The sequence below is a fragment of the Gobio gobio genome (genome assembly GCF_949357685.1).
Source record: "Gobio gobio genome assembly, chromosome: 9".
Taxonomy (NCBI): domain Eukaryota; kingdom Metazoa; phylum Chordata; class Actinopteri; order Cypriniformes; family Gobionidae; genus Gobio; species Gobio gobio.
The window spans coordinates 33,904,052-33,926,819 of record NC_137115.1 but is presented as its reverse complement, the minus strand read 5'-3'; the positions used below and the strand labels follow the sequence as shown (position 1 = coordinate 33,926,819).

The 22,768-nt window shown below is 38.9% G+C and overlaps 3 protein-coding genes across 3 annotated transcripts; 1 reads left to right on the top strand and 2 right to left on the bottom strand.

Annotated features, from left to right (window-relative positions):
- The first annotated feature begins 568 nt into the window (after nt 1–568).
- bbs10 (Bardet-Biedl syndrome 10) lies at nt 569–5,056 on the top strand. The gene is made up of 3 exons (XM_079825445.1): nt 569–630; nt 1,054–1,223; nt 2,467–5,056. Exons 2-3 carry the CDS (start codon nt 1,054–1,056, stop codon nt 4,082–4,084), a joined length of 1,788 nt encoding a protein of 595 aa, XP_079681571.1. The 5' UTR covers nt 569–630; the 3' UTR covers nt 4,085–5,056.
- A 1,727-nt stretch (nt 5,057–6,783) lies between these two features.
- On the bottom strand, nt 6,784–17,564 carry LOC307131677 (crystal protein). Its single transcript, XM_079825446.1, has 8 exons — nt 16,535–17,564; nt 13,665–13,866; nt 13,442–13,575; nt 13,233–13,360; nt 10,815–10,933; nt 9,295–9,435; nt 8,934–9,106; nt 6,784–8,827 (listed from the first exon to the last, which is right to left on the bottom strand). The coding sequence occupies exons 1-8, from the start codon at nt 17,231–17,233 to the stop codon at nt 8,375–8,377; spliced, it is 2,049 nt and encodes a 682-aa protein (XP_079681572.1). The 5' UTR covers nt 17,234–17,564; the 3' UTR covers nt 6,784–8,374.
- Nucleotides 17,565–18,643: 1,079 nt separating this feature from the next.
- On the bottom strand, nt 18,644–22,326 carry glipr1b (GLI pathogenesis-related 1b). Its single transcript, XM_079825451.1, has 5 exons — nt 21,871–22,326; nt 20,695–20,937; nt 20,473–20,588; nt 20,237–20,322; nt 18,644–19,017 (listed from the first exon to the last, which is right to left on the bottom strand). Exons 1-5 carry the CDS (start codon nt 22,042–22,044, stop codon nt 18,893–18,895), a joined length of 744 nt encoding a protein of 247 aa, XP_079681577.1. The 5' UTR covers nt 22,045–22,326; the 3' UTR covers nt 18,644–18,892.
- Between the last annotated feature and the right edge of the window lie 442 nt (nt 22,327–22,768).

The following is a 22,768-nucleotide window of genomic DNA, read 5'->3' as shown; positions in this document are numbered from 1 at the left end:
GACAGTTCATTGTCCAGGGAGTTCTTAAAATATGTTTTTTCTTAGTGTAATTTTGTGCAGTGGAAAGGTTAAAGGTTCTCCAAAGAACTATAAGTACCTTTATTTTTAAGATTGTAACCTATAAACTGAGGAAAAAAATATTACCTTTTTTTTAGTCCTTGAAGCTTCCAAAAATATAGAATATTTTCTTTTGCATAGACATTTGATAAAGTGCATTTCAGTGAAGTGCAAAGCATTTACTCGTTAAAAATGACCTCTTTAGTGTTTAAAAACAATAGGCTATCATCATATTTTAATGGTAGTAAAATGCACCGGTTATATACTGCAGTTGTTACTGCAGTAAAGGCTTTTAAATGTTTATTTAACAGATATTTGTTTAACAGTAAAAAAAAAAAAAAAAAAATGAAATTATGAAATGTGCCAGTTTGTATGGAACATATAAAATAATTTCTATGCGAAAGGAAGCATGCAATATATTTAAAATTTTACTACATTAGTCTTTCAGGACACTGTCTGTCCGGTAGGGGTCAGTATATTCCGCTATGCTGGCAACACAAAAACAACACATGGTAGAAGAAGAGCGTCGCCTGGATACTGCAAGAAGCTTGAGGATGCCCATCAGATTAGAAGGTTTTTATCATTTCAAGATAATTTTAAACAGGTTAAAGTGATCGTTTTTATATGTTGTGTCCTGACACTTAAATTGATATTATCCTCTTTTATTTCTTATTCAGTTTAAGTTTTAAGATTCGAGCACGACATGAAGTTTTGGGTTTGTTTTGGTTCAGTTTGGCTTCTTGTTTTTCTTTTTCTTCTGTATATCCAGTTGTGTAATTATAGATATATGACAAATATCACTGAACTCGTTGGTGCCTTGTGCATCTGACTGCATCACACGTGTTACTGTTTAGATAAATGCTCGCAAGTTTGCTTGTTCATTGGAAATATGATTTATCGTTAGTGTCTTTATGTTGTGTCTATATATTGCTTTATGTTGCTGTGAGGTGCTTCATCGCGCATGTGTCACCAGTGTTTTTGTTGTGTCGCGTGCAGATGCTCGAGGAGTGTGTGTCTGTGGTCGGAGCGCTGGAGTGTGTCGTCCGGCGCTGTCTCGGCCCAGACGGGGGAAGTGTGCTGTTCACTCGAGACACAGGAGAAACACTCATCACCAGACACGGACAACGCCTTCTCTGCGCTCTACAGCTGGAGCACCCGATGGCCAGGTGAGGTACCCATACTCTCTTTTAAAAATAAAACTATTAAAATGCATTGCTCATAATAACTGATTGGAGATGAAGTCATTTGTCCTCGGCATTTAGAGTTTTTCTCAATTGTTTACACACAAATACTGGTACTTGAGACACAATGACCACAACATGTAACTCATTCACCAACCCCTCGAACCAATAAACTACAAGCACAATTCCTGCTTTACACTCAAATTGCAGTTCTAAAACACACTTTTTTTCAAAACACTGGAATTCTCTGCATTTGGCACAATTTTCATGTGTTCACAAGGAACACACTGCCATACAAATTGACTCATCACATGGGCAAACACCTGTCACACAGTTTTACAATCAGCAAACAGAGCTTTGGCATAAAAGGGCAACAGATGAGCTCTTCTATTTTGGAGCAGCATGTTTTTTTTACTGTAACTGTAAAGAGTAAATTCTTCTGGTGTTTTGTATGTAGTTCTCTGTATGTGCAACGTTGTGTTGGTTGGGATGTACACTGTGTACATTGTTTTTGTGGGGAAAATAAAATATATTTGTTACCATGTATTTGTGTGTTCTGAGTATAAAAACAATATTCTCAGATATTTTACAACACACTTATGTACTGTCTGTAGTAAGTGTAACACTGAACCAAAAAAAGACCAAAGACCAAAGTCATTATGATGAATGGAGAAGAAATGTTTTCCATTCATCATAGTGTTACATTGAGCACATCAGTTTTCAACTGGTTCTTATAAATGTCTATTCATATGATGGTTTGTGTGTGTCATTTGAAAACAAAATACCATTTTGAGAAGAAATTACATTGTTTTGTATGTAAAGTTTCATTTTGCAGGAGAATTGAGGGGTTTTGCCCATTGTGTGTGTGTGTTTTTTTATTTGTGTGTAGAGTTCTGAGAGTATGAGGCATGCTTTCAAAAAATGTGTGTAAACAATCGAGAAAAACTGTAATCCATCCAAGTTAGTGCACACACATTAGGAGTAGTGAGTAGTGAACACACACACTGCAGTGCAAACCATGGACACACAAGGGGACCGCAGTCATTTCCTGCCGGCATTGAGAATCGAACCTGCAACCTTCAGGTTACCAGTCGGACTCTCTAACCATTAGGCCTCTAAATGAAACTAGAGAGAAACTAACAATTCTGACGGTTTATTTATATTATGAATCACATTATGACAATGATGTGGATTTATTTAGTATATTTTTGTTGTCTTTGTTCTTTAGGATGGTGTTGGACTGCATGTGTGTACATGCTAAAGCTACTGGAGACGGCACAAAGTCATTCATTCTCCTGCTGGCCGCACTGTTACGAGGAATTCAGAACTCGGCTCACATGCACCACAAAGGATCTTGGACCGGCCCCGGCCTTCAAAATCTTGCTAATCGCCTTCTCGCTGTCAGCCGGAAGGAGTTGGATGATGCCATAATACACAAGATTACCCCATATGCCTCATTGTACTGTAGTCGCCATAGTTACAAACTGGAGGGTTGCATCCTTGATTTGTTGATCGGCGGGTATATTTCTGGAAGAGTGGCGATTGGCCAGGCTGATATACTGAAACGAGTCCTGTGTGAGTTCTACCACAAAGTCCGTCAAGATCAAGATGTAGTACAAACAATCTCATTCATACATTCGCACTTCTCTTTACTGCATACGTCAGTAACAGGACTTCCTATTGGCTCCTCAGAGGTGATTGAAGGCCTGGTTGTGACTCGTGATTGGTCGGTGTGGACTGAACTGCAAGGACCAGTAAAAGCACTCATTTTATATGAGAGTTTTGGGCCTTCTTTTGTTGCCTCAGGTGACAACATATCCATATGCATTCAACAAGACTGGCTGCACCGTACAGAGAGCATCATGAAGCAAAAGTTATTGAGTTTATTAGACTTACAGGTGCATGTGCTGCTCTCATCCGTGAAGCAGCCGGAAAGTGTGGTGCAATGGGCTCGACTGAACCACATCGCTCTACTTGAGTTTGTCGACTCGGCCCAGCTGGACTTCCTTTCCAACATCAGTGCTGCAGAAACACTCTCTCATCCACCTCTTCAACACCTCGTGACGCTAAAGTACTGTAGAAGTGTGCAACTTGGTGGGCATCGCTATGCCTGTCTGGGAACATTTTCACATACACACACACTTGTTCTTTGTGCACCAGCACCAGGATTGCTTGACCAGACTGTGTGTGTGAGCCAAGGTGTGTTTGCAATGTTACAGCATCTGTCTCGGACGCATGACAGCTTTAATAAACAGTTTCAGAGCTCCATTCTGGCTGCCGACCAATCACAGAGTCCTTCTTTGGACCAATCACATAGCACGCTTTCAACTCAAGACCTGTGGGGTGCAATTATGCGCGCAGGTGGAGTGCTTCCTGTTGGTGGCATGTTTGAGTTCTTGCTACACTATTTCCTGCTGAACGAACGTAACTGTGGTGACCCAGAGGGCTGTAGGCTGCTGGCAGAGGCTTTGTTGTGTGTGCCTAGAACTTTATACTCTCACAATCAAAGATGCTTCTTGAATATCCAGACATCTTTCTTAAGCGATCTAAAGCAATTGCACAGGGCCAAATTGCAAGGGTCAGAATTGCCTGACCTAAAGTTTGGGTTCGGGTTTAGGGAGAGTTCTGAATTGCCACCGTGTCTAGAGTCGGTCAGTGGTAAACAGCAGCTGGTTGTTTCTGTGTTGCAGTGTTTGCACAGACTCTTATGTGTAGGGGCTATTTTACACACCCGCTCTCCATTACGCACCGGCCCACAAACACACTCTGAGGAGGATGAAGAAGAGGAGGAAGCAATGCAGGAGAACCCAGAGCTTTCAAACTCCACTCAAAGAACAGTTGCATAAGCCGTACTGAATATCCAAGCCTATAATGTTGTGTGTAAATTCTATACACTTCCATCTAAATGTAGTGGCCCTAAAAAGTAATAGAACACTTAAGTCATTCTTGCATTACATACATAACTAAAACCAAGCGGCATCTGCAAAAAAACAGACTTTACACCACCTGGTCATTTTTGTTAATGCATGACGTCCTTGTAGAATAAAAATAGCTGTCGTTCACATTAACTTCATTTGAATCCTTCTTTTCCCCCCTTTATTTTTCTTTTAAAGGTCCCATGAAATGAAATTTTCATTTGATGAGTTCCCCTAGCCTGAATATTGTCCCCAAGTGGCTAGAAATTTGAATCGGTGTAAACCGAGTTCTGGCTGTCTTTCTCTGCCTTTGAGAAAATGACAGCTCAGATGAGCTGATCTTGAATTTTCCTGTTATGACGTCATAACAGGAACGGTTACCTCCCTTTCCTCCGCCCAGAGAATTTGGCACACCCATGCGAGCGCCATATGTGTTTGTCCTCGAGAGATCATGGCTTGTGAACGAGTGAATGCTGGCAGAAACAGAAGTCTTTTTTCAGTTCCTTCTGATCTGTGATCAGTGATTTCTGATGTGTAGCTAATTATTCAAGTTCACACAGAACTTTATTATTCGTGCTGTGGCTTCTCTCTCTCCCGACACAGAATGGTGTTTTCGTGTTTTCTATCTTGTGAGTCAGTGTTTTTGTACGTCCTCGTCGCGTCTATCTGTTCTAAAATGTGCATACAGTCGTGAGTTTCTGCTCAACATCGGCAGAGCCACATCTTTAGAGATAAACCTCACGCACGCCGAAGCTCGGGCTGCACTGACCAGTCGGCCTTCAACATCACCGACCCCCAGTACTGGCACCATACGCGGCGCGAGATTAAGCAGAAGGGGGGTAAGCGTGAGCGTATCCGGGCTAGGCTAGCCAGCTATCCCCACAATAAACTGGATTCCATTCGATTACTGCGCTGTTGTGTCTTTGTTTGTGCTGTGTACTCAATGCGCGTCACTGATGCTTTTCATATGATAGGGAAATATCTAAAAATAATGCTATAATCAACACTTACTCGTAACTCGTTCATCTCGACAGCTGTAATGGTACAGTACATGTGTTACAAGTTGGTAGAATAAGGAGGAAGACGGGCTCGGCGTGACTGGGACTCGTGTTTTTTCAGAACTCTCAGATACAAACACAATAAACTTGCGCTGACAGCGCTCTCACAACTCAGTAGTTACAATATAACTTTGTTAGCAATCGCTCCGTCTCTGGTACATTAGTGATGTCCGGTTTGCGAACGAATCGTTCTTTTGAATCGGTTCTTTTTAGTGAACCGGTCGAACCAGTTCACCAAATCGGACTGAATCGTTGTTAACGGTTCGCGTCTCGAGTCAGCGCTGATCCATCATTTACTAAAGTTACTAACTTTCTGACATGAGTGACAGCCCCTCCGACTAGAAATAAACGAATAACCTGAAGTATATGCTAGTAACTACAACAGTTCACTGAACTGAGACGTGCTGAGAGAACTGATGAGAAGTGAACTCAGGTCCATCCGTCTCTGGCAGGCTTGTGCCTCGTAGACCTTGTTAAACCACGCCCCCTCCGCTTCAAGATCTAATACTCATTTCAAATGCAAAGATGTCAGCCAATCACAACAGTGGCCGTTTTTACTGAAGTCTCACAACAGACACTCCCCTTGAAACGGGGCATTCAGCCAAGGGGCAAACATCAGTATAGAAAAAATGCCTTTTATTTCAAAATTATGACATTTTATGATGTAAAAAATCATACTAAAAATATAAGTACACCTCAGAATACATTATAAAATAAAAAATCCATGGCATGGGACCTTTAAATAAATGCCACTTGATTTGATGTTTATAATGCAGAACATTCAGACATTCTCAAGTGTTTCTTAAGAGTCCAAATATCTATATATTAATTTATTTATATAAAATATTAGTTCGAACATACACAATTTTATGTTTAAATAGAATATTTATAGAAATGTGTTTGTTGCAAGTAGGAGAAATATTTGTAAAACAGTTCTATGTGCCGTGAACACTGAAATACGAAATTGTTTCAATTAGTTTAAAAAAAAGTTTGAAATCATTGTTGGCTGATGTTGTAGAAACAAAACAGTTGTTTTTAAATTAAGTCAATAAAAGTAGTACAATTCAAAAGTTTGTGAGATTATTTTGGAAATAAATTAATACTTTTATTTAGCAAGGATGTTATTTTTAATATATAGGGTTTTTTTATTTATCAAAAATATTAAGTAGTACAACTGTTTACAATATTGATAATTAGAAGAAATGTTGATCACCAAATCGTAAGGATCATGTGACTGAAGACTGGAGTAATGATGTTGTAATTTCAGTTTTGCCATCCGAGGAATAAATTGTACAGTGCAATGCTTTTTTTAAATATTATACCTTTCATGCAGTGCAATAAAGCTGTCTTAGAATGTAAAATGTCTGCAAAGTTTTAAGGATCAAATTGCATGACAGATAAAGAGATTGTCTCCTAAAACTAAAAGAAAGAAACTATTTGAACTCTTGAAACAAGTCAGTAATTCCAAGGCATGAATGTCATGAATTGAGAGATAATTTTCCTTCTCCTTGACATAAGGTCATCATACTATAAGAATATCCTGTACGTTTCAGAACTGAAAACATTCTTGTTGGTCCAAAAACAGCTTTTATTTGAAACCAAGCACAGAGAATGGCTAGTTTTGGAATGTTCATATTTCTGACATCATAGATAAGTGAAAGATGCCTACTACTTCTACATTGTTACCACTGTAGCCCCGCCCACTGATTTGCGCATGACAATTGGGTAATAACAGACATGAAGCTAACACTGAGGGCAACTAAGCAATAAAAATGCCTTTGAAGAGTGCAAAATGTGTGTTCCATGTTTTGGAAAAAAACAGTCACTGCATAACCTTCCTTTTGACTCTGGATTTACAGAGAGACTGAAATTTAAAAACGAATGCTGTGCCTTCTATATTGGATCTGACAGGAACGGTGCAACACACTTATGTGAGTAAAAAAGTTTTTTACTGTGTCACTATTCCTTGTCACAGATCATTTGATGTACTGATTATGTGTACGAGTCTAACCAAAATCACCAGTGACCAGTGATTTCTGAAATACATAATTCATATTCAGTCAGATGTTCTTTGTCTCAAAATCGTTTATTGCTGTTTATGTGTCAGTAAATCAAACCAGTGACTAAACGACTAAACAACACGTTATTTAAACTGTGATTAAATAGCATATATTAAGCGAGACTGCTCCCTTTGCAATCGCTGGAGCTGTCAATCAAACAGTGCAAGTTTATCAGTGACTGAGTTCTGGACTCCCGCCAAAACTCCTGTTATTATCAACAAATCTCTTATTTACATGTTTGCGCTGTTCGTTATGATAAAAGCTTTCGTTCGTGTGCAGAAATCGAGTTGCAATGACGAGATCACTGCATTCATGCACTCAACATGTCTGTGATCGGCTACAATGCTCATCACTGCAACCTTTCATGTCGCAAAAATGTTCACGATTTGTTAACCTTGAGAGCTTTAATAGTAAAAACGTGATAAAAGTTTTCAAGAGAGTTCCACATGTAATACCTTATTTCATAGGCAAAGATGTTAGCCAATCAGGGTAGGGAAAATGCCTGTTATTTCAAAATTATGACCATTGTTTATGTAAAATGTGCACCCCAGGGGCCGGTTGCATAAACCGTTAAGACTAGTCTTACAAGTTAGACATAAAAAATTTTCTTTAAGACTGTTCATCATTTTTTTAAATCAGTTACATAAAAACATAGACTGGCCTAATTTGATACGAAAAGTAAGACTGAATGCCACTTGCCTAACTGCTAGTGGCTCATACTAGATGTTAAGACACTGTCTTAACATAATGGCTTAGTTTATGCAACTGGCCCCAGGAAACATAAAATAATGCAGTTCATAACCCATTTAAAATAGCATAATAGGGGCACTAATTGTGCATTGTAATAACATAGTTCACAATATCACTGTTTTTACTGTATGTTTGATCAAATAAATGCAGTATTGGTGGACATAAGAGACTTCTTTCAACTTTGGAGACCCCAAACTTTGGAATGGTAATGTACTTTAAAAATAACATCTTGTTGGCCCTGTCACAGATTATAAATGTATGAGGAGATTCAAAAGTTTGTCAAAATTGTTATTGATATTAGATATACGTAGATAGATGTGGCCAGAGCCATGATGTTGTGTGTCTCAGATGTCTCAATAGATGTCCAGCCGGTCCCAGAAGTCACAGAAATGATCCCTGTCCCCGTGTTGTGGGTGTGACTGTAGAGTCAGGTTCAGGATGGGCCAGCCCTCTGTAGCCGTGTACCGTGGCCAAACAGCAAGCCTCTGCTTTCTGCAGAAACTCGTCTGCTCACTTCGAGAATTTGGGTCCCCCGTGTGGGCAAACGCTCCCCAGTAGCATTCCATTCGATTGGCCAGAAGGCTCTCTTGAGGTGTAAGGGTGAAGTTAGTGCTGGGGGCGGAGTCAAACAGAAAGGGAAGCTCTGCCCCATGGCAGGTATGATTGTAGCAGAACGGAAGCCCCGCCCATATGTTGGGATCAGATGGAGCATGGTCAAATACATACAACCAAACAGATCCGCCAGCACTTACTCCAGAACGAGCAGACCATCGAGCCGGACACAGAAACACATAATCTGTCACAATCTGCAAAAAAGGCCCAAAATTGTAAGAACGCATAATGCCTAACCTCTGTCTATCTTGTGCTGTTTGTCTTGCAGCTGTTTATGTATGAAGGATGCTGAAGTCTTACTTGTGAAAGCATTACCCGTCTGTCCTGGTTTCGGTAGAAAGGAATGTATTTGTGCAGAATTCTGAACGCATGTTGCTTAAAAATGGCGACAGTGTAGAACACACATTCCAGCACTGACACGGACTGGTTGAAAATGCCGTACACAAAGACCAAGCCTTCCTCAGAGGTTGTACCTAAAGTGCAGACCAGATGAAAACTCACAAAGGTAAACAATGCAAATCTTACAAAATATTCTGGGTTAAATTCAAGGTAAGCTTTGGTTAAATTTGTCCCACAGCAGGTATTTTCTATATTAATAAGACCTATGTGTCACAGATGAACTTGTATTCAACCCAGAGTTTATGTAGAAAGTATCAGAAACCTAGTATAACAGGCTTGTAACTCTGCCATTGGCCTGTTTGGAAGGCTGTGATTGGCTGTTCCTGGATAAGCTCTCCATCAATGAATGGCCCCCATGTCTCAAAGACCTCCAGAAAATGGAAGGGGTTGATGATTTTAGAACCTTCAAAAGACAGAATTAGATTTTAATTGAATTATTTCAATGTTTTTAATATGTTTGATAGACGTCTGATGTCTTATATTTTTGTCTGATATATGCATTTATTACATGGCTCCCTGGAATCCATTATTCTAATTGGCCAATCGGGACATTATGCATTATATTTTTATATAATGTTCACTAAATAGTGTATTTGAATGTCGTCCCAGAAAACCATATCATGCTGTATATACTTTTGTTCACATAATAAAATAATTTCAGCATAAATGTATATTTATAAACATTTATTTGTCAAATAGCTGTGTATTAAGAGGGATAAAGCAAAATAAACCCAATCAGGATGATGCAAACCCCTCAATTTTGTGTCTGTATGTAACCTGTATGAGTCAGTGTTATTTCAATATTATTTATATATTATTATAGTATTTATTAATATTTTGAATTAGCTGTTATTTTTATATTTTCAAATATTCAAATACACACAAAATATTCAAAAGAAATACAAATAACAATAGGTTGAGAATAAAAAAATATATAAAATATACTACAACAGTTTAGAATAAAAAGGAGAATGCAAAGAAAAAAGGTTTAGAATTAAAAAGGAGGATGCAGAAATAAAATACAGTATCAATTGGACGTACAAGGGCACAGTGCTTATTCAGTAAAACAATTATAAAAAGAATTAAAATAATAAGTTTATTTCCTTGCATATTGATAATTTTACTCTGGGACTTCCCCATGATTGTTGTTCTCTGTGGTTATTTCGGTGCACACCTATATAACCTATATAACACTCCAATTTTTCACTTGAAATTGGGCAGGGGAGCTCTAGGCTGCACTCACAGTTTGCTCTTGTTTAATTTGGACCTTGACCTTCGGGTTAAACTCCGGTTCACTTCCCCACTACAAAGGATCACTTAAATAATTTTAGTACTTCTTAGGGGTATTTTAGTATCACTGAGATACTAAGTTGTTTATTGATATTTTGAAATAGTTTTTATTTCAATATTTATTGAAATTTTAGTTAAAGTAGTTTAACTTTAGTGTAGTTAATTTTATTATTATTTTGAAATATGCCCATGTAGTTTTCAGTTTTAGTCAATTTAGTACTAAATAAAAACAAGAAATATTTATTTGACAACTATAAGCTAAAATAAAATAAGTTTACATAATTTTAAATGTTATATTTCAGTTAACGTTTATTTTATTTTAAGTAATGAAAATGGTTTTTAAAATGGTTTTAGTATTAGTTAGCTATAACCCTTCTTCAACCAAGGCAACATTTCTAATATTTTATATTTGACCTTATTTCCGTTTTATTTCAATGAATGAAAACGATTTTTAATAGTTTTAGTTAACAACACTGATGTAAGTGTGTGTACCTGATTTAACCTGGGCGTTGAGTACAACCTGTGAACTGAGAGAGCGCAGGCAGGAAAGATCAAATGCTGAGCAATTTGTTTGTTTAGCAAAATCCCAGCCCAGTTTCACTGCATCCCATCTACAACATAATAAACAACATTATTATCAGCTTCATCATCATCTCTGTATTGTCTCAGGAGGCTAAGGCTCTGTTCAATAACGGTCACCAGGATTTTGCCAAGTAAGACATGTTCCTTGAACAACATTTCCAGCAACCCATAACTTATCCCTAAAATCAGAGGGAAAATAGGTGAATAACACTGGCGTAGAAGCAGCTAACCCTAGACTGGGTAAACCCAGTCTGATCTGCCGGCAATTTGATTTCGCCCTGCAACTCAGTCTGGAAACCTGTACATTAATTTCTACTGCTTCTGTTACACTTTTGCGGGAACCAATCACAGACTGGCTTATCCACCTGGCACACTATTGGCGGGTTTAACACGATGACGGATAGAGAAGCGATGGGTTGTTGCCAAGCGGCAACCTCCCACAGTTTCTCTTGAAGGCAATACGGAATTGACATATACTGCAATTCATCGACTGGCCGCTAGGGACAGGCTCCAGAAGGGAGCAGAATCTCATTGAGCCCCATGTTAAAATGCCCAACTTTACAGCAGATTAAAACATGTTTACAGCCTGGTACAAATTGTGGTTTTGGTCTATACGGCTAATTTTGCCCTTCATGACAACTGTGAGGGGGGTGAATTTTTTTATAACTCATTCATTTACATTATATAAAGCATTAAAGTTCTGCATAATTAAGGGCGTGGCCACTTCGAGTGACAGGTGGATAGCCATTTATCTGCTGTCTGTTAGTCATCGCGTCACATCAGCTCCGCCCATGTCCCGCCTTTTTGCCCATTATCCAATTGCATACAGAGTCATTTGAATTATGCTTGTTTATCACGCCTCTTGTGGTCTGATTGGTTGAAGGACTATCCAATTGCATACAGAGTCATTTGAATTATGCTCGTTTATCACGCCTCTTGTGGTCTGATTGGTTGAAGGACTATCCAATTGCATACAGAGTCATTTGAATTATGCTCGTTTATCACGCCTCTTGTGGTCTGATTGGTTGAAGGACTATCCAATTGCATACAGAGTCATTTGAATTATGCCCCTTTTATCACGCCTCTTGTGGTCTGATTGGTTGAAGGACTATCCAATTGCATAAAGAGTCATTTGAATTATGCTCGTTTATCACGCCTCTTGTGGTCTGATTGGTTGAAGGACTATCCAATTGCATACAGAGTCATTTGAATTATGCCCGTTTATCACGCCTCTTGTGGTCTGATTGGTTGAAGGACTATCCAGTTGCGTACTGAGTCATTTAATTAATGCTCGTTTATCACGCCACTTGTGCAGTAGAAAATACAGAGCAGACTCCCCAGACCAATATTCCATCTTAAATTGAGCTTGTTCTGGTGATAGCCAGTCAAAGCTAAGCCTTGTTGTAAGCCTAAACTGTAAACTTGTCCCTCAAATCTGATTGGTTCATTGGAATGTTGTTCTTAGTGAAAACATGTTACACATAGTAAAATCAGGGTCCAGTTATATACATAGCCATTATGTTAAGACCAAGCCTGTAGCACTCCTCTCAGATAGGCCGTAAAAAAATATTGACGATGTGACTTCATATTCCGGAGATCCGACTTTGGCGCTGACATCTTGCGCAAATTTGGGACCGAGTCTGCGCAGTAGTGATCTCAGAACCAGAATCAAGTATTTATTACTCAAGTATTTCCAAATCCTTCAGAATGAATTACAAATGATTTGGATCAGTATTCTAAAGTGAAAAGCATGAAAGTATCTCCCTAATAAGCTTTTGGGGTTTTTGTAAGGTTTTGGATCGTAATGAACTAAGCGTTACTACATCCTTCTAAGGGGACTACTATTTGGATCAGTATTCTAAAGTGAAGATCATAGTAACCCACTAGTAATGGCTCAAGTGTTACCAAATCCATTGGAAGGAATTATAATCCAAAAACGTATTTTCCAAAAAAGCTTACAATCATTACAAGTTAGTTACCATGACCTTCACTTTAGAATTAATTATACATTATTCATGTTAATTATGAACCTGTATAGTTCTTAGTACTCCTTTGGGAGGTATGAAAAAAATAGTAGTTATTGATTCGCTTTAGTGCACTACCTCGTTTAACTAAGTGCTGTTATTTAATAATTCATGAAACAGAGTTTCTTGATAGTTAATAGTAGTTACTAAAGTGTTAATATTGTGTTACTTATTTGTTCCTGTGTAGTTATTCATTGATGATGGAACTGTATTCTAACCCAACATGTAATAGTCAAATTCATTGGCTCCAGGCAGCTGACAAGGGTTTAGGAAAGAGGTTAAGAGTGTTTTATGTGTGCTTTACCTGGTTTTCAGTGGTAAAGAGAATGGTACACTCTGTATGGCTGCATGTCTAAACAAAGACTCACTGCTCTCCATCATCAGATGAAGACACACTGATTGGGCTCCAGCACTCTCGCCAAACAGTGTAACCTACACACACGCAAAATATATATATACAGTAATTAGATGTTCACACTGTCGTCATTCATCCACCCCCATGCGCTCTGATACCTTATTTGGGTCTCCTCCAAAAGCCGCAATGTTTTCTTGGACCCAGCGCAAAGCTGCCTGCTGGTCTAGAATCCCATAATTCCCCACTGCAGAGCTATCAGGATCTTTGCCCGTCACTAAGAAGCCAAATGCACCTAAACATTGACCACAACATCTTACAAACTTGCTCATTCAAATGACAGCACACACACCAATATGGAAAATGTAATGCTTTTTCACTAACCAAGACGATATTCCATGTTTACAACCACTGTGTTGCTATAGTTACTGATGAAGCGGCCATCGTACAGAGGTTTAGAGGCAGAGCCCGCGATGAAGTCACCGCCATGAATCCACACCATCACTGGTAGTGCTGTTACTATCGGCAACGACAGGTTGACGGTCACAGGTACAAACACATTTAGATATAGGCAGTCCTCGCTAACCTGTGTACAGTAAATGCAGATTGACATTCACCAGCAGTGAGAATCCTTTCTTAGATTAATACACAAACCCATAAAGATAGGCCTGTGTGTTATTATGTGGTTGGTAAAGTGTTCTGAGTCTTAGAATTTTGGAACGTGGTTGCTAGGGCATTGCTAGATTGTTGTCAGGTGTTGCTATGTGGTTGCTAAATTGTTCTGATTGTTTTTAGCATGTTGCGAGGGCATTGCTAGATTGTTGTCAGGGTGTTGCTATGTGGTTGCTAAAGTGTTCTGAGTGTTTCTTAGAATTTTGAAACGTGGTTGCTAGGGCATTGCTAGATTGTTGTCAGGGTGTTGCTATGTGGTTGCTAAATTGTTCTGATTGTTTTTAGCATGTTGCAGTGTGGTTGCGAGGGCATTGCTAGATTGTTGTCAAGGTGTTGCTATGTGGTTGCTAAAGAGTTCTGAGTGTTTTTAGCATGTTGTAGTGTGGTTGCGAGGGCGTTGCTAGATTGTTGTCAAGGTGTTGCTATGTGGTTGCTAAATTGTTCTGATTGTTTTTAGCATGTTGCAGTGTGGTTGCGAGGGCATTGCTAGATTGTTGTCAAGGTGTTGCTATGTGGTTGCTAAAGTGTTCTTAGTGTTTCTTAGAATTTTGAAACGTGGTTGCCAGGGCATTGCTAGATTGTTGTCAGGGTGTTGCTATGTGGTTGCTAAAGTGTTCTGAGTGTTTCTTAGAATTTTGAAACGTGGTTGCTAGGGCATTGCTAGATTGTTGTCAGGGTGTTGCTATGTGGTTGCTAAAGTGTTCTGAGTGTTTCTTAGAATTATGAAACGTGGTTGCTAGGGTATTGCTAGATTATTGTCAGGGTGTTGCTATGTGGTTGCTAAATTGTTCTGATTGTTTTTAGCATGTTGCAGTGTGGTTGCGAGGGCATTGCTAGATTGTTGTCAAGGTGTTGCTATGTGGTTGCTAAAGTGTTCTGAGTGTTTCTTAGAATTTTGAAACGTGGTTGCTAGGGCATTGCTAGATTGTTGTCAGGGTGTTGCTATGTGGTTGCTAAATTGTTCTGATTGTTTTTAGCATGTTGCAGTGTGGTTGCGAGGGCATTGCTAGATTGTTGTCAAGGTGTTGCTATGTGGTTGCTAAATTGTTCTGATTGTTTTTAGCATGTTGCAGTATGGTTGCGAGGGCATTGCTAGATTGTTGTCAGGGTGTTGCTATGTGGTTGCTTAAGTGTTCTGAGTGTTTCTTAGAATTTTGAAACGTGGTTGCTAGGTCATTGCTAGATTGTTGTCAGGGTGTTGCTATGTGGTTGCTAAATTGTTCTGAGTGTTTCTTAGAATTTTGAAACGTGGTTGCTAGGGCATTGCTAGATTGTTGTCAGGGTGTTGCTATGTGGTTGCTAAAGTGTTCTGATTGTTTTTAGCATGTTGCAGTGTGGTTGCGAGGGCATTGCTAGATTGTTGTAGGGGCATTGGTATTGCTATGTGGTTGCTAAAGTGTCTTTCTTGGCATGTTGGAATGTGGTTGCTAGGGCATTGCTAGATTGTTGTCAGGGTAATGCTTTTTAGCATGTTCCAGTGTGGTTTCTAAGTAGTTGTCAGGGCGTTTCTATGTGGTTGCTAAAGTGTTGTGAGTCTTTCTTAGCATGTTGGAATGTGTTTGCTAGGGCATTGCTAGATTGTTGTCAGGGTGTTGCTATGTGGTTGCTAAAGTGTTCTGAGTGTTTTAGCATGCTGCAGTGTGGTTGATAGGGCATTGCTAGATTGTTGTCAGGGTGTTGCTATGTGGTTGCTAAAGTGTTCTGAGTGTTTTAGCATGTTGCAGTGTGGTTGTGAGGGCATTGCTAGATTGTTGTCAAGGTGTTGCTATGTGGTTGCTAAAGTGTTCTGAGTGTTTCTTAGAATTTTGAAACGTGGTTGTTTGGGCATTGCTAGATTGTTGTCAGGGTGTTACTATGTGGTTGCTAAAGTGTTCTGATTGCTTTTAGCATGTTGGAATGTGTTTGCTAGGGCATTGCTAGATTGTTGTCAGGGTGCTGCTATGTGGTTGCTAAAGTGTTCTGAGTATTTTAGCATGCTGCAGTGTGGTTGCTAGGGCCTTGCTAGATTGTTGTCAAGGTTTTGCTATGTGGTTGCTAAAGTCATTGCTAAGTAGTTGCCAGTGTGTTGCTATGTGGTTGCCAGGGCATTGCTATGTTGGTGCTAAAGTGTTTAAGCACTTCTTAGTGTTTTGCTCTGTGGTTCCAATGGCGTTGCTACACAGCTTCACAGTTGCTAGGTGGTTGCCATGGTTTTATGTAGTAGCTGAAGTGTTCTGAGCAACTCAATTTCTTAGTGTGTTGATGTGTGGTTGCTATGCAATTGCTGACATACTCTAAGTGTTTCTTAGCATTTTGCAATATGGTTGCTAGGGCACTGCTAGGTGGTTGCTTACAGGCTCAAGTCAAAAGAGCTTATATTCGGGTCCCTATATATGTCCTTATTGCACAAACAGTGCAGGATGAATTACATAATTAAGTTTAATCATTTTAAAAACCTCTAACTTTATCAGCACCTGTAACACTGAATATTTTATGGGTGTCCCATGCATTCCTTCATGGCATTGAAGATATGCAAGTGATAATATAATGTCCTGTATTTTAATAGGTGAGGGCTTTAAAATGTGTCATGATTAGAATGTTACCTTAGGAGGACACAGCCGAGAGAACTCTCCAGCACACACCTGCATGCACGCAGGACGGGGAAATGTGGCATCATATGTGTACAACCAAGGTGACACAGGTGAAGGAGGAGTCCAGCGTTTATCTCCCACAGGAGGGTCAGCATACGGAATGCCATAAAACACGTAAGCTTTGTCCAAAGTACGGCCTCGAACTCGCCCGAGATGTGTGAGGACCACTGGTTCTTCACTAGCTGTATCTTCCGGGCCATCAGAGGTGTGATCCAATGAATTAATTATGCATTCACCATCACATCCCACCTTATTCAAGTCCTCATGCCCAGTAATATCCATCTCAGGTTCCTTGTGTAAAATATTATCATCATCGCAATTAATTTCATTACATGCAGTTCTGGTTGTTATGGAATCAGCTGCTGAATGGATATCACTTGATTCAGCCACAGTGTTTCTTGAAAAATCATCAGCATTAGCATAAAATTCTAGGCTCTTGAGCAAGTTTAAAGACTCATCTAGAAAAACGTCATCCAAGCTCTCATGTATTTCCTTTTGTTCAGTGTTTGGGATGTTAAACATCATGGTCCGAGTCCCAGTTGTGTGTACAGAGAAGCCCTTTTGTTGAGTTTCACTTTCTTGTTTTCCTCTGACAATTGCCATCATTGAAAGTAGCGTAACCACAATCAATCTAGTACCATACAACAACATGATGGCCTTTCAAGACCAGATGAAGATTCAGAGAGCAAATCAAGATAGAGTTAGTTTAGTCAAGATAGTTAGTTTAGTTCCACTCACTTCAACAGAAGAATCTCAGCTGCCCAGATCCACAAACAAATGCTTGCAGAAGGTTTTATGCTGTAGATTCCCAGTTATTGCCGTCCGTAAGTGTCATTTGTCTTAAATCTGCAAACGGTGAGCGCAAGAGTTGCATGTAGAGGAATCGGACTCTTGTCTTGTGCGTCTGTTGAATTTCACGTGACATCAATGAGTTAAAATTTCACAAACCTTTCTTTCAGTCTCTCTCACACACAAGAGCGCTATTGTGAAACAAATCAGATTACAGGCAGTGAGAGGTCAGGATACGGCAAAAGGACAGGTCATGCTGTAAACTAATGTTTTGTATATTTATGAACAACAGAGTCATATAGACTTAATAAGCATTATATATATATATATATTGCCATCATTTTTAAATAATGATGTAGATGTGTACACTTGTGTTCAGTGTGTAAAGAAATATTTTATTGATTTTTACTTGGACACCAACTTGACCATCTTGATCATCTTTCTGTGGATAGTTCACCCAAAAATAAAAATTCTGTCGTCATTTACTATCAAGTTGTTCCAACCCTGTATGAGTTTCTTTCTTCTGCTGAACACAAAAGAAGATATTTTGAAGAATGTCAGTAATCAAACAGTTGATGGGGTCTATTGACTTCTATAGTATTTTTCCCATTTGGAAGTCAATGGGCACCACTAAATGTTTGGTGAACCCACTAAACCCATATTCTTCAAAATATCTTCTATTGTGTTCAGCAGAAAAAAATAAATGTATACCGGTTTGGAACAACATGAGGGTGAGGTAAATAACAGAATTGTTATTGTTGGGTTCCTATCCCTTTAAATGACTTGAAACATTTTTCAGAGGTGTAAGAAACGAACGTGAATGCAAAGATGACTCTTCAAAAAACTTGACTCATGCATTTTAAACAAGATTCTTAACAGATTTCTCGTGTTTTTCATCTCTGACATCCTTTGCTCATTAACCTAGGTGTATGGACATCCCAAAAAAAATGAATGACACATTACTCGTGCACTAGAGCACTGCTGATTGATTACTCAGAAAAATAAACTACTTGAAAACATAATTCGTAACTTGTGACTCATAGCTGTTCTCACTCACGGCCTACAGTGTGCTATACGTACACCCGTTTCCATGGTTACTTTAAAATCATCAAGAATGCGTCGTGACTACATTGGTAATATGTGTGTGAAACACACAACAACTGAACTCTCAGCCACCATACTGATGTGTATCTTAGTACACACATGTTCACGCTTCATAATCCTGAGAGGTTGTAACACACTTTAGAAATGACATCACAGAAGACAGCCAGTAAGAGTATAAAATAAACCAAGTTTATTCAACCATCACTTTTATTATTGCCAATCGTAGAAGTAAAATGAAAATCCCACTTTTTTTTAATCAAATTAATTTATGGACCTTACAGATTAACTCACAGCAGAAAAGGAACTATATATATAATATTTCAGTGATTACTCATTTAATATATAACCGTATATAAATGATGGAGCGATTCAAAGATTAAGGTTCAAGTTTGAAACATTAGATAACACAAGATGACATTAATGTGTTACATAAAAGTGCCAGCAAACTCCTAGTAGACACAGTCCAAGATTAGTCAGCCAATAGGAAGTACTGGGGGCTGAAGAGGGCGGGCCATAGTCCCACCCAGGGAACCAATCATATCCTGTAAAGAGAGACATTAAGATGTAGGTTTGAAAGACATGATACTGGAAAATGTATGCAAAGTTTATATAAATATGGAAATAAAGATTTAAAAAAACATGCCATTAAAATATTAATATATTTTGACCCTTAACGTCAAGCTGGTTAGAAATAATCTGTGAAAAGTGCTATACAAATGAAAATGAAGAGACCTACTAAATATAGTGTAAATGTGGTTACATCTAAATGATCTGGTTTTATTTAAGTCAAATATATTATTTAATATGAGCTCATCAAACTGACTTCATAAAATTACACAAATTATGTAAGATCAGGCAGACATAAAGTAGCTCCTTTTTACAGTAAATAAAGGCAGTTTTTAATCTTATATGGGAACACTTTACAATAAGGTCTCATTTGTTAACATTAGTTAATGTATTAACTAACATGAACGAACAATGAACAATACATTTGTTACAGTATTTATTCATCTTTTGTTAATGTTAGTTAATAAAAATACTCTCTGTCATTTTTTGTTCATGTTAGTTCAGAGTGCATTACTGTTAACAAATACTGTCATAATGTATTAGTAAACATTGAAATTAACATTAACTAAGATGAATAAATGCTGTAGAAGTTTAGTACATTCTTAATTCATGTTAACTACAGTGCTGTCATGACAACTCTCGGAGTGTTTGGCATGGTAATGACAATGTTGATATGTTTGGTCTTGGTGGAATAGATCTGCTGCACTGACTTGCAACTGCCTATACACACACGACACGCTGCAGTGAGCAAGTAAGACATGCTGCTGCTGTACAATAGAGCATATGAATTACCCATAGCAGAACTATACAGGTGGAGCTGGGGAAGGTGGAGGATTTCTGAAAGCGCGCTGCACTGCCAAAGCAAATGCTACCTGAGTATTTGAAGGTTGAGCACGCAAGCTCATTGGCTACTGATATAGCAGGAACCAATCAGCTGTGCCCTAAAGATGATGATGTTATTTCGAGCAGGTAGTTAATGGACCTATTAACCTGCGCTATCTAGACAACAGAACTTTGTATTAGTTAACTAATGAAACCTTATTGTAAAGTGTTACCACACAGTATTTGTCCTGTATATATGTACTATATAAACCGTATATATATAAATACATACGTACAGACATGTTGTTCATGTAAACTGTGTTTGCACTGTATGTGGTAGTTATTGTAATGTGTCATTGTGAATGCTCTTACTACAGACGTTGTCTCGGCAGATCTCTGATCCACAACCGCTGCAGGCCACACCTGCTATATATGGAGTAACACCACGAACTTGTCCTCTGCAATGAAGCATGTTAGAACAACATTACTAAACATCACCACAAGAGGCAGACAGTAATATTTTGACGTGTGCTGTACTTAATTATACTAAATGCAACAATAAATTGCATCCCATCCTTACAAACGAAAAACTATGAAGTCTTACTTACGTATCGCCATAGTTGCACACAAAGATAGTGGATTCTGGATGAGTGGAGTAGTTTTCAATTCCTTTAGAGCACACATTTACAGCACAGCCCATCTTGAAGCTTGTAGACCACATTAACTAAAACATACAATACATGCACAAATACACAAGGTTGATAAGCGGTCAATTTTTCAGTGCTGAAAAATATTCACATACAAAGCTGTAATAATGTTAACGAACATACCTGTGCGTAGTGTCCGCATGACCGAGAGCAGTTGTTATTATTTTTGAGTGAGTACACTCCTTCTTTGTTCCATCTGTGTATGGCGTTCTCCACTGAGAAGGCTGAAAACGGAGCCCCCAGCCAGATGTTCTCGCCCAACCATCCGAATGGCGGGTGGCCGAAATGTGCCAGTCCGGGATGATGAGAAGCCTTGCAGTTTCTCGCCCGGTCTCTGGCACCTTTGGCTAATTCATTGTCCCAGGACTGTAGACAAACACATCCACGCAACATTAATCCAAATCAATAGAATTACAATATGATATGATTTAAGATATGATTGACAGGATTAAATGAACAAACTTACTTCAAATAAAAAAAAAAAAACACATTTAGAAAGTGATTCGTCCCAGAACTTTTGCTCCTGGCACATTTTACTTGTGCAACCAAGTTTGGTTATTGCTGCAATATTTAACTTATTCAAATCAATTGATTAACTGATCAATTAAAAAAATTTAACAAATGAATTACACGTGTAAAATTATTGACGGCGAGATATCTGAGAATATGCCTGTGAATCCCTTTCAGAACCCTCTTCATGCATCATCACAAACAAGACCCTTTGTTGTCTCTTCATTCTTTTATTACTTAGAAAAATGCAACCCAGATCAATACACACACACAACAGGGAGCTTTTTCTTTCCACTCATACAAAAACATCTCTCCATTGCCATGACAACCAGAATGATGGTTGTACATATTTGTTATATTCTTAAACCAAACACTCTGAGACAAAAACAAAAGAACATGCTGTTAGGTTAGCATGAATCTGTGTAATTTTGTTATATTACCATTAGCATTTAAAACGGGGAACGCTGGGACATTGGATTTCCCACACAAACAAGTAAATACAGACAAATGATGATGAACATGAGTAAACAAGATTGAGTAAACAACATGCTTAAAAAGCTGCGCAAATATTTATAAACACATACACGTTTTGAGGAATGCCCAGGTGGAAAAATATGTACTATTAAATGCATTAAAAATGTAGCTACTTGAGTATGTTTTTAGTACAATATAAATATAGGCCTATTATAATGCATTTTTAATAGGCTACATTTAATAGTAACTATTTTTCACCTGAGACGAAACATTAACCGATGCATCAAATACCTGCGCTCTGATCACCTGTCTTACCATGGAGCGCGCACTGACCGCAGGTGGAGTTATGCGCGAGCGTTGCGTGTTATGCGCCTGCACACACCTGCGGATGAACTCCGGTTCCGTTATTCCCGGTAAGAGCGCCAGAACGCCGAATGAGCCGTACAGAAGAACCGATATCCGTAAGAGAAGACCGCCGAGAGAGTCCATGGCAGGAGACTGTCCTGAGCCGCGATGCTTCGCTCTAGATAAATGAGTCAATGGAGCATCACTGCAGGAGACGCGCTGACCTGTGCGTCATGGTGCCGTGGATTTGCCCACTCTCTCTCCCTCTCTGTCTGTCGATCACCCTCTCTATATATATGTCTATCTGTCTGTCTTCGTACAGGGGCTTTTTAAAGGACCGATACAGAACCACCCACCATGTCACGAAAAAATTTGATGCGCGGGGCTCTTTGTCTTCATCTCTCACGCACAAGTTCTCGCGGGCGCGCGCCCGCGCACACACACACACACACACACACACACACACACACACACACACACGTCCAAATGTAAAATAAACCGTACTACAAAAATGGCCATTTTGCCATATTTAGCCAGTACATATTTAGAATGGCTCACTTAAAAAGGCATTTAGAGTTAGTTAATTTATTTTAGAAGTCAGTTGAGCTAAATAGTGCATCCGAAAGTATTCACAGCGCTTTTGTTTAAAATCTTGGCAAATTTATTAAAAATATCACGTCATAAGTATTCACAGCCTGTGCTCAATACTTTGTTGAAGCACATTTGGCACCAATTACAGCCTCAAGTCTTGTTGAGTATGATGCTACAAGTTTGGCACCTCTATTTTTGGGCAGTTTCTCCCATTCTTCTTTGCAGGACCTCTCAAACTCCATCAGGTTGGATGGGGAGCGTCGGCAGACAGCAATTT